At 37.0% G+C, this 11,695-nt stretch overlaps 1 protein-coding gene across 2 annotated transcripts in view; it reads left to right on the forward strand.

The window, feature by feature from the left end:
• The window catches only part of nbr1b (NBR1 autophagy cargo receptor b), a 32,982-nt gene extending 21,616 nt beyond the window's left edge, over positions 1 to 11,366 (forward strand). For both annotated transcript variants that reach the window (XM_088344894.1, XM_088344895.1), the window contains exons 19-23: positions 45 to 287; positions 491 to 576; positions 2,123 to 2,201; positions 5,024 to 5,117; positions 7,008 to 11,366. In XM_088344894.1, the coding sequence (XP_088201020.1) occupies positions 45 to 287; positions 491 to 576; positions 2,123 to 2,201; positions 5,024 to 5,117; positions 7,008 to 7,181 (676 nt within the window). In that variant the 3' untranslated portion in view covers positions 7,182 to 11,366. The remainder of the gene's footprint in view (positions 1 to 44; positions 288 to 490; positions 577 to 2,122; positions 2,202 to 5,023; positions 5,118 to 7,007) is intronic.
• The last annotated feature ends 329 nt before the right edge of the window (positions 11,367 to 11,695 follow it).

Raw genomic sequence — 11,695 nt, forward strand, 5'->3', positions numbered from 1 at the left:
TTAAGATGATTCCTTAGGCAATTATATTCTTCAATATGTTGCAGTTCTGCTCTGTCTCAACCTGGAGACATCTCTCCAAGTACTTCTGCAGACCCTGAAATCCTTACCGGTGAGCAGCCAAGTGGTTCCTCTGAACACGGGGACAAAAAACTCGCCACAGCCACTCACGGGCCACAGACGATAGGCAGCAGCAGTGCCAATGATATGCTTTGCACATCTCAGACACTAGATGATGAGCCATTGACACCAGAGGTTGTTGCACCACCTACAGCTATCCTTACACCAAGGTCAGTATGTTTGGGAGTGCTACAGTGCAATTTAAAGACGTCCAATCAATCAACCTGAGCATAGTTTCAAGAGGACTAAGGTACATTGATGGCTGCAGGTTTATCAATCATGCTGAAAAACACTTGAATTCATTGTGTTTTTGGTGCTCAGAATATAAAAATAAGATTCACTGATCATATCACTGTGGGATTTTTACTCACAGTCCAGAGTACATCGGAGAAGCGACAAGTGAAAATGTTTCAACTGGGGAGGAAACAGAGCATTCTAAGATGCAGCAAACTGAGGAGGGTAAGGCTCAATTCTATTACCGACTGTTCCCCTCAATTTTACTCCTTCTTGAGCAAATTGCTTTCAAGTTTAGGGAAAGGAAGCCCCAACCCTTTGCAAATCATAGAGTGAGGTAGGGCTGCAACTAACGATTATTTTAATAATCGATGAACCGGTCGATTGTTCTTTCGATTATTCAATGAATCTGATTTTTAAAAAAACGCTTTCTAAATTTCTTTCTGTATTCAAATATTGGAGGTTTGGACAGATAGAAAAATAGTGCACGAAACAACAGAATTGATGAGGTAATTAGGTGCCGACGTTTTTAATCGGTTTTATTGATTCGTTGCTGCAGGCCTAGGGTGAGGGACACAAGCCCCTTATTCACCAAGTCAGGTCGAGAGTGCCCTTGTTTTTCTCCAGCCACACCCCCTTGACATTATGACCTGCTGGAAGCAATTGTTCTTGAAAATAACTAATTACAGACGCTCCCCTACTTACGACCATTCGATTTAAGAAAAACAGTAGATACGAACATTTTTTTTTTCGGGATCTCAAAAAATATCCGTACATTGCTGTAAGTTAGATTTCGTATTGTGTGCACCTTTTTCCGAGTACAGGACAGTACTGTAGTGCTGTGAGAGGTCACTTAGCATCCACCCCAAAGAAGAAATATGCTTCCTCTTCCTAGTTTGTGTGTAAACATTCTATACCGTATGTCCAGCGCGCTAAGAACTTTGACATTTTTATTGTTTAATATCTCATGCATCCATTCATTATGGTTGGTGTATAGTGTAAAGAGGCAAGCAATTTCTTTGAAATGAAAGTGGAGAAGAAAGCTTGATGCGGTGGTTAGCGTGTGTGCAGCACAGTTCTGAGGTCATGAGATCGAACCTTCCTGGGTTTCCTCCGGGCTCTCCGGTTTGCTCCCACATTTCAAAAACATGCATGTCAGGTTAATTGGCCGGTCCAAATTGTCCCTAGGAATGGGCAAGTGAGTTGTCTGTCTCTGTTGCCCTGTGACTGGCTGGCAACCAGTTCAGGGTGTCCCCTGCCCACTGCCCGAAGACAGCTGGGATAGGCTCCAGCACCCCCGCGACCATACTGAGGATAAGCGGTGCAGATAATGGATGGATGGATGTTTAATGGAACGTGAATTCCAACAGAGGGCTCGGGAGAGGTTGTTCTGGGGGAAGACTAAGAAAAATAAAAAAATTATAAAACCTCATTACTTGTCTGGAGGCATACTTATATAATTATTTAAACACCAGTTTATTGTAACCAGTTGCAAAGATACTGTTTTGAGGTAAGTGGGAAAAAAACAAGGGGGAATGAATTGTTCAAAGTTATGGTGTGGGAAGCTGGGGGTTCGTTCCTATTTTCTTAAGGAATTAATATATTGCATTCACTAGGAAAGTAGAAGGGCAAGGAGATAGATAAGACTGATTGGTAGGTGAAAGAAGAAATGTTTGAAAAGATCAAGTCATTGACAGATGTATAGTTCTAAAGTGTTTAGATTAAAAAATGGCATCGTTTTTGTTAAAAGTTAAAGCCTCCTTTCTCTCAGATGTAGGTGCTGAAAAGATCCAGTCAGAAGATTCAGAAGCTACTGCTGACTCAAATACAGAATTTTCCGAGAATCCCAGGTGAGCGATATTTACACAGTTAGAGGTGTCAGGGATTTTGTATGCTTGCTTTGAAAGATGTTGCTGTGTTCTTGCACACTTCCCTTCCTTAACATCATTTTTATACATTTCCCTGATTGGTAAAAAACAGACTTTTGTGTGATATGCAAAAAAATCAATTTTGTAAAATGAACTTAAAGACTTGACCAGAATGTCTATTTTGTTCAACCAACTCACTTTGGAGAAATACTCTAATAGTATTTTGGAGACCTTGCTGGAATGAAGCACAATATCAAGTACAAAAAAGGCGTTTGCAAGAAGCCACATGGAAGACACAGATAACATGCGGAGGTTCTCTGGTCAGATAAGGCCAAAAGTTAACTTTTTGGGCTTAAAGCAAAGGGTTACGTTTGGCGTAATAGTAACACCATCCCCACTGTCAAGCATGGTGGTGGCAGCAGCGCTGGGGTTGCTATTTTTCAGCAGGGACTTGAATGGAAGATGGATGGATGCAAATATAGGGCAATGCTGACGGAACGTCTGCAAGAGACCTGAGAATGGAGCTCAGGTATCACCTTCCAACAGGACAAAGAACCTCAACATATTTTGAGTTTGGAGCTTGAATATGGCAATATGTCGAAAACGTCTTGGGGAGCCATTACTCTTGGAAGGCACTGTATTGTGTCGCCATAAGAAACTTATTTATGGACTGTGTGCTTAATCAACGTACATAGCCTGAGCTGTCAATCTTATTTAAAACGACATTCAAGCACAGAGTGCAACAAAAAACATTATATAAATCCAAAACTCACCTTACTTACTAAATTAAGAAATCCATAAACTCACAGCAGCGCGATACACCTATGGAGTCTTGCTTAACTGCTGCACAACCTCAGACATATGTCCTGCAAGCTTTGATGCCTCGCACACATGGTAGAGGGTAAGAGAGGAGACACAACCAAGCTGTGCAACTGCTTGTTTACAAAATAAAAATATATTATGCGGAATGAAAATGTTTAGAATATTTCGGACAAGTAGTATCGCCCGGTTGAGTATTATAGCGTAGCTCCAACTGACCAATGATAGGGTGTTAGTATTTTTTTGCTATCGGGTTAACACAGTGGCTTGCGAAACTATTTGGCCCCCTTGAACTTTTTGACCTTTTGCCACATTTCAGACTTCAAACATCAAGATATAAAACTGTAATTTCTTGTGAAGAATCAACAATAAGTGGGACACAATCATGAAGTGGAACACACTTTATTGGATATTTCAAACTTTTTTAACTGATAAAAAACAGAAAAGTGGGTGTGCAAAATGATTCAGCCCCTTTACTTTTAGTGCAGCAAACTCTGTCCAGAAGTTCAGTGAGGATTTCTGAATAGTTCAATGTTGATCTAAATGACTAACGATGATATATGAAATCCACCTGTGTGTAATCAAGTCTCTGTATAGATGCACCTGCACTGTGATGGTCTCAGAGGTCTCTTTAAAGCGCAGAGAGCATCATGAAGAACGAGGAACACACCAGGCAGGTCCGAGATACTGTTTTGGAGAAGTTTAAGGCTGGATTTGGATACAAAAAGATTTCCCAAGATTTAAACATCCCAAGGAGCACTGTCCAAGCAATAATATTGTAATGAAAGGAGAATCAGACCACTGCAAATCTACCAAGATTGGGCCGTCCCCCTAAACTTTTAGTTCATACTAGGAGAAACTTAATCAGAGATGCAGCCAAGGGTCCCATGATCACTCTGGATGAACTGCAGAGGTCTACAGCTGAGGTGGGAGAATCTGTCCATAGGTCAACAATTAGTTGTATACTGCACAAATCTGGCCTTTATGGAAGGGTGGCAAGAAGTAAGCCATTTCTTAAAGATATCCATAAAAAGTTTCACTAGCCATCTGGGAGAGACACCAAACATGTGGAAGGAGGTGTTCTGGTCCGATGAGACCAAAATCAAACTTTTTGCCAACAATGTAAATGATGTTATGTTTGACGTAAAAGCAGCACAGCTCATCACCCTCAACACACCATCCCCACAGTCAAACATGGTGGTGACAGCATCATGGTTTGGGCCTGCTTTTCTTCAGCAGGGACAGGGAAGATGGTTAAAATTGATGGGAAGATGGATGTAGCCAAATACAGGACCATTCTGGAAGAAAACCTGATGGAGTCCACAAAAGACCTGAGACTGGGACGGAGATTTGTCTTCCAACAAGACAATGATCCAAAACATAAAGCAAAAGCTACAATGGAATGGTTCACCAAAAAACATATCCAGGTGTTATAATGGCCAGGTCAAAGTCCAGACCTCAATCCAATTGAGAATCTGTGAAAAAAAACGAGAACTGGTATTCACAAACGCTTTCCATCCAATCGCACTGAGCTTGAGCTGTTTTGCAAGGAGGAATGGGCAAAATTATCAGTTTCTGGGCAAAAATATCAGTTTCTCGAAGTGCAAAACTAATAGAGACATACCCCAAGCTACTTGCAGCTGTAGTTGCAGCAAAAGGTGGCGCTGCAAAGTAGTAACTCAATGGGCCTGAATAATTTTGCACACCCACTTCTTTCGTTTTTTTATCTGTTAAAAAATTTTAAAATATCAAATAAAGTGTGTTCCAATTCATGATTGTGTCCCAATTATTGTTGATTCTTCACAAGAAATTACAGTTTTATATCTTTATGTTTGAAGTCTGAAATGTGGCAAAAGGTCACAAAGTTCAAGGGGGCCAAATAGTTTTGCAAGCCACTGTAACTGTGACGTCATATTTTAAAGTCATCAAGAGGTTAGTTTTGCAAAATTACAATGCATCCTTAATAATGTTTTTTTTTTTGTCAGGCAACCAGGTGTCACCAGTGACCTGGTTAAAGGAGCTCTGTCAGTTGCTGCTTCTGCCTACAAAGCTTTGTTTACTGGACAAGGCCCAACGCAGGTGCTTCCCCTTTCTGCATGTTTTTTCAAACTGTTCATATGCATTATTTAAAGTAAACAGCGTTTTGGATATTTAGATGTAGTATGGAGATTTGTAAAAGACAACATGTCTGTGCTGACGTCCTTCAAAAATACTCTTGAAAAGGTAAAATGTGAGGGCTGTTTTGTAAATCAAAACAACCCAAATATTCCTAAACATTGATAGGTTTGCATTATGAGTCCTTTTAAAACACACACACACACTATATATATATATATATATATATATATATATATATATATATATATATATATATATATATATATATAAATATAAAATGAAGTAGGGCTTAATCAATGTGTGGCAGAGCTGATCAAAGCCAATACTGCCATCTAACATTGATTTATTATACTGAAATAATTCCCAGAGGCATGATAGTTAGCAGCGCCGAACCCTTTATTAAAGTTTTTTTTTTTAAATAAAACGAGAAAAATGCATTTTAACATTTTAGGCACAATGAATTCTGAATGAATCTGAAAACGTATTTATACATTATGGGACTGAATGTCCATAAGCTCTGAGTTTTAGACCATAAATGTGAAATTATTCCCAGAGGTTTGATACTTACTGATCAGCAGCACAAAAGCCTTTATAATATATATATATATATATATATATATATATATATATATATATATATATATATATATATATATATATATATATATATATATATATATATATATACCACAGCCATATCCCCGTAGTGGGAGGTGGCTAGAGTCCTCTCTGACTCTTTTTGGGAGATTGATTCAGAGGAGGGGATTCCCAGCCCCCTTGTCAACCCAACTGAGGTGTTGGGAGTCATTAGGTGACCAAACCACCCAATTCCAACCGCTGATGCTGAACGCATCAGGTACCAATGTTTAAGTCTTAGGTATGACTCGGCCGAGGCTTGAACCTCAAACTCCCAGTCTCGGGGCGGGCGCCATACCCCCAAGCCCACCGAGCTGGTCTTTATAACAGTTTCCTAAAATAAAATCAAAAAACGTATTATTATGTTTTGGCACTCGAGAACAATGCATCTGAAAACGTAATTATACATGATGGCACTGAATGAGTTAACTACAAGTTACAGCCGCTGCCCTACTTAAGAACGAGATACGTTCTGGACGATTGTTCGTAAGTTGAATTTGTTCGTAAGTAGCTTCAGTGAATTTTTTTTTTTTTTGGGGGTATTTATTTATTCAGCCAGTATAAACCATAAACATATACAATAAATCATTTGACACGCAAACATTCAATAAAGATAAAGTAATAGATTTAAAAGAATAGAGTAAAAAAGATATTGTAGTGTATAATACAAGGTAATTATTTAGAATAGTTTAACTTTCTCAACCACATAAAGCTTCCTTATTCCACTTTCATTTCAAAAGAAACTGCTCACCTCTTTATACTTTACACCAACCATATTGAATGGATGTACGAGATATTAAACAATAAAAATGTCAAAGTTCTTAGTGTGCTGGAGATACAATATAGAATGTTAACACACAATCTAGAAAGAGGAAGCATATTTCTTCTTTGGGGTGGATGCTGGGTGACTTATCACAGCGCCACGTGCTGGTAGCGGCGGAAAGAAGCACTACAATCCTGTCCTGTACTCGGGAAAAGGTGCACAATACAAATTCTAACTTACAGCAATGTCCAGATATTTTTCGACATCCTGGAAAAAATGTCCATACCTACCGTTTTTTCGTAACTCAAATGTTCGTAAGTAGGGGAGCGTCTGTATCACTCTTTCGACTTGAGGGTCTTTTTTATCTACTATTTGATACGGTTAATAAAAGTATTTTTTTTGTAAAGGAACAAAACTAGGACATAAGGGCATCCGTCTTTTTTTTTATTTAGCCTGTCGTGGACAAGTCTACCCAAGAGACCATGATGGCTGTCCTTGTGGAGATGGGCTTCGACGACAGAGCACTCAACCAGCAACTGCTCAAGAAGCATAACTATAACCTTCTAGATGTCGTAAATGAGCTAGTGCAGCTCACCGACAATGACTGGTACACTACACGTTACTGACTAGCAGGATCCTTGTTTTAGCTGGCTAGGAGAACAAAAAAACAGAATTCAAGTTATGTGGGTAGAGGATAACATGTCATATCTTTGTATCATAAATAAAGAAATCCCAACTTAATAAAGGTGGCCAAAACCTTGGAAGACCAACGTAATTCAACACCTAAATATGGTGTTTATTTATAGGCATGAAGATCTCTCACTTTTAAGGGGAAATTCAGCATTATGAAGTCAAAAATGGTGACCTAGGTAACTGTATAGTTTCAAGAAGAAAATGTTTTGAGGTGGGGCGGGGGGTATCGGGGACTACCCAGAATGGATCGGGCATTTTATGTGGTGCATTTGAATCAAAATCTGTGTAGTTTGCACGGGCAAGAGTACTTTATTTATTGGTGTGTAACGCGCCATCAATTTTATCTCATTATCTCACTATTTTTATTAACTGTACCCGAGGCGAATTTTAGAGAATGCAGAAAACGGAAAGTTGTCCTTGAAAGATTTAAATAAACAGATTAAGCATTGTCAGAAGAGACCATTATTTGGCTTAACTGATGATGAATAAAACTTTGAAGGACATGAAATAAATGCATCATAAATTTTATGTTGGTATTGTGTTTAAAGTTGTCAATAAATTATTCGAATCATGGCCACATGTATTCAACGTTTGTTACTTTCAATGCTTGGTTTGAGCTGAGAACAAGTGAAACTGAATTTTAGACTCATTTTTTAAATTGTTTAAAAAAAAAAATTGGGGTGCAGGTTATACACAAATGCAGTATTTCCCTCACACCCTTCTCACCTTTTTAAACCCTGAAGTTCCGAGGGAGTTTTCAGTGAAGAGTCATCTTCACTGTTTTCAAATAAATCTCCATTTATTTTGTTTTTGTTTTTTGACTTAACTTGGCTGACAAAAGTTTGCCGGAGATGAAAGTGAACATTTGAAAAGTGATGGCATCATTATTTTCAATCTAAAAGTTCCTGCGCACTCCTGATGAGAAATAAAGCCAATGTAGGGATAATGCCTGTCTGATGGCTTTTCTTAATTACTTTTAATTTGGTAATTTATAGAGGGCCTGTTGATATCAACAGGGTTTGTATGGGTGCTTGAAATCCCCGAAAATTCTTCCATTTTAATGTTGTGTTTTCAAGGATTGAGAAGTGTGTAAAGGGAATAAGTACAAACTACTTTTCTATTAAATGTTGGAGTTCTTCAGAGTTCAAATGTTCAACTTAGAATAAGACTTATCCTGTTGTGCTACCTAAATGAATTGTCTATATCCACACTACAGCACTATCTGTATGTCCATTACTTGAAAACATGACATGCACTTACAGAAGGTACAATTATTCTGTACACAGTTGAACAATTTCGTTAAAAGCTCTTTTTTTTAAAACATTGTGATTACCAAGTTAATGGAATTTTACTTTGTTCCAATGTTTACCATTGCCAGTTGTATTACACATGAATTTATATGAATTCTTCAGTGGCCCTGCAGCAAATACTAAACTCTACATTTTCACCCTAAAATACATACACTGTACAGCTTTTTACATATCAAAAGATCCAATCCACTTCATTTTAGTGTAATTATAGCTTTATTCACAACAATTATTCATATTTATAAAGTCCTAAACGACTCGAGTTCTCGAAAGCTGGGGCTTTGCGTGTTATATAGATTTCTCTCGTTAAAGGTTCATTGTGTAATATCTGACCACCAGACAGCACTGTATTGCCTAATGCAAATGAAAACCAGTGCCAAATGTGCACAGCGTGGCAGCAAGATGCCAGAAAAACATAGCGGCAACTTCTAGGCATGATTCTATCTAAAAGCAATACAAATTTCTCGACCTATTAATATTTATAAATATAAACATTGGTATGATAGTTGGTGTGTTTTTGCCAATTATTCAAATCAATGTTTGTTTTTACTAAATTAAGGTTTTTGTTTTGTACCACTAGGAGGCATTGAATACTACACACTGTCCCTTTAAACTCGGGTATATGACGCGTAAGATTGTTTAATAGGGTTTCTGAGGAGCTTGCTAAGGAATAAGATGTGTTTGTAAAGTGAAACCACTAAAACATGCAAAGCAAAAGTGCATTCATTTGTCTTCACATCAGTTGTCAATATATTTGTAAATTACTGCTGTTGTCAAATGTTTTTAATGTGTTTCGTTAAAATTATCAACTTCTGCTTCATATATAGCACACCAGAAGTCAAAATAGGTTTTAATTTTTAATGGCTACATAAAATAATTTCATAAATGTTACTAAAGAAAAGAGGGAAATTAACATTTAATAAAAAACATGAATGACATGAACATACCTTCATACCACATGCAATATGTCAAACTATAGAATACAGGGTTGGTATGGGTGCTTGAAATTATTTAAAATGCTTGAATGTTATGTTTTCAAGCTTGGAAAAGTGCTTGAATTTTGGGTGAAGTGCTTGTAAAATGCTTTAAATTGTAGCCATTTTTCTCAACAAGTCTGCTTAAAACTGACGCCGACTCTGCTCTTTGATGGCTTTGCTTTACCGTGGTATTTCTTTTTCCCTCATGATTGACGTTAGCTGGCATTAGTTTTTATGTCCTATAAAGCACCATACACACCATCGCGCCAAAGAAAACGGGCATGCTAGACCTAAACAGGCCATTATGAAATGTGTATTAGTGCAACAACTACATATCAATTATTGGCCATGCAAAAAATGTAGGTAGCGTTTACCAGTGATAAATTGAAATGGGAATAACTTCCTGCAACTCAACATGTAAGCTACATATTACTGTCATATTTACCTAACACCTATTTGGGGAGAGATTTGTCTTAAAAACAAAAAAACAAGATTAATTCAAAATCTAGAAACCATGTCTTGATAAATGCACACACAAGATTAAAAATCACATATTTAAATCACAGATATATTTGCAGCTCTGCAAAATACACGAATCACATCGGATTTCTTCTTTTAATGGTACTGGAGAAATTTGAATATTGTCTTTGAAAGTCCTTTAAAAGTGCTTAAATTTGGCCATGAAAAGGTGTACAAACCCTGAGATTAATTGGGAAGAATTTGTTTTTACATATTAAGGTAAATTAGGTACAACTTAAATGGCTTGAAACGTAACCTTTTAGAATTTATTTTTAAGTTAATTATTTTTTAATTGCATTTTAACGTGAGCAACGTGTGTTTTATACCACAATTCATTGTAGACATTTCAATTCTGATAACAACTTCAAAATGGTATATGACATTTCTCTAAAACCATCTCTAGTTTGGGGGATTTTCTCACAAATATGGGAATAAAGGCAGAACTTTTCAAAGATAATTGATGTATCGCAGAACCAGAAGGGCTTCCCGGTTTGTTGAGAACATGCAATAGTGGCTTAGTTTCTTGCTACGGAAAACAGTGATGTATTTAATGTAAACCAACATTTTTAAATGAAAGTGCGGTATTCAACGTAATTGAAGCAATCACCAATATTACAAACATAAAGAGTATTATTTACAGTCAAACCTTCCAACACATCTAATCAAAAAGAGAAAAGAATAACAGTCTCCTGAAGGGGTCGATAATCAATGGAAATGATCAAAAAATATGATCTAGCTCAAACACACTGACTACATTAGGGGATGAAATGAGCTGATCAAACCAATACTGACATCTAACAGTGATTTATTATACTGAAAACATTCCCAAAGGTATGGTACTTAATGATTAGCAGCGCCAAACCCTTACACTTCAGATGTAACCAAAAGGCCAATGGTTTGTTTTTTCTTTTGTAGCATCTGCTCGGCTACAACATTTACTGTCAATGTACTCTATGTGTTTGTGAATTAATGTTACGCGTCATAAAAGGACAATCCTTTTCATTCTGCCTTTTGAACTGAAGTTATTTTTGTTTAACTTATTTTATTGGTCAAAAGAAGCAGTACTAAGGTGTGGATTGTTGTAATTTTAGGCTTAATATGTATTGTTCGAGTTTGCTCTGCTGTGTACTTAAAGTTTTTTACTTTATCTCTTAAAAATGTATTTCCGTTTAAAGATTACATTAATTGAAGGAATCAAAGTTGGATAAATCAAATATGTACTTAAATATTTAATGTATATCTCAGAATTATTCTTCCATTTTTTGATGTTCGTTTGAAAATAACGGCGACTTCAAATAAAACATGATGAACATTATTCAACTGGGTGTTTCATTTTCATGACGTACTGTGGAATCTTCAACTTTAATCTTCGTACAATTCCTTCCTTAATTTAGGATGAGCAAAATATAATATTTAGAAGCTAATGTAATGTAAATAAATACCTTCCGAGACCATACGGGTAGTAGCATAAAATATCAAAAAAGCTACTCACTTTTAATACGTAAACAGTCTGCCTCAAAACAGCTGTGGCTACATGTTTACATCGATATCGCACAGAGCTAAACAACCAAAGAAGGAGATGAGCGTAGATGGATCCCCCAAACCAAACCCCTTGATCCGCCAAGGCTGCGTCGACAAATTCTG

This window comes from Urocampus carinirostris, chromosome 1 (assembly GCF_059441175.1).
Source record: "Urocampus carinirostris isolate Australia breed hairy pipefish chromosome 1, RoL_Ucar_1.0, whole genome shotgun sequence".
NCBI lineage: Eukaryota > Metazoa > Chordata > Actinopteri > Syngnathiformes > Syngnathidae > Urocampus > Urocampus carinirostris.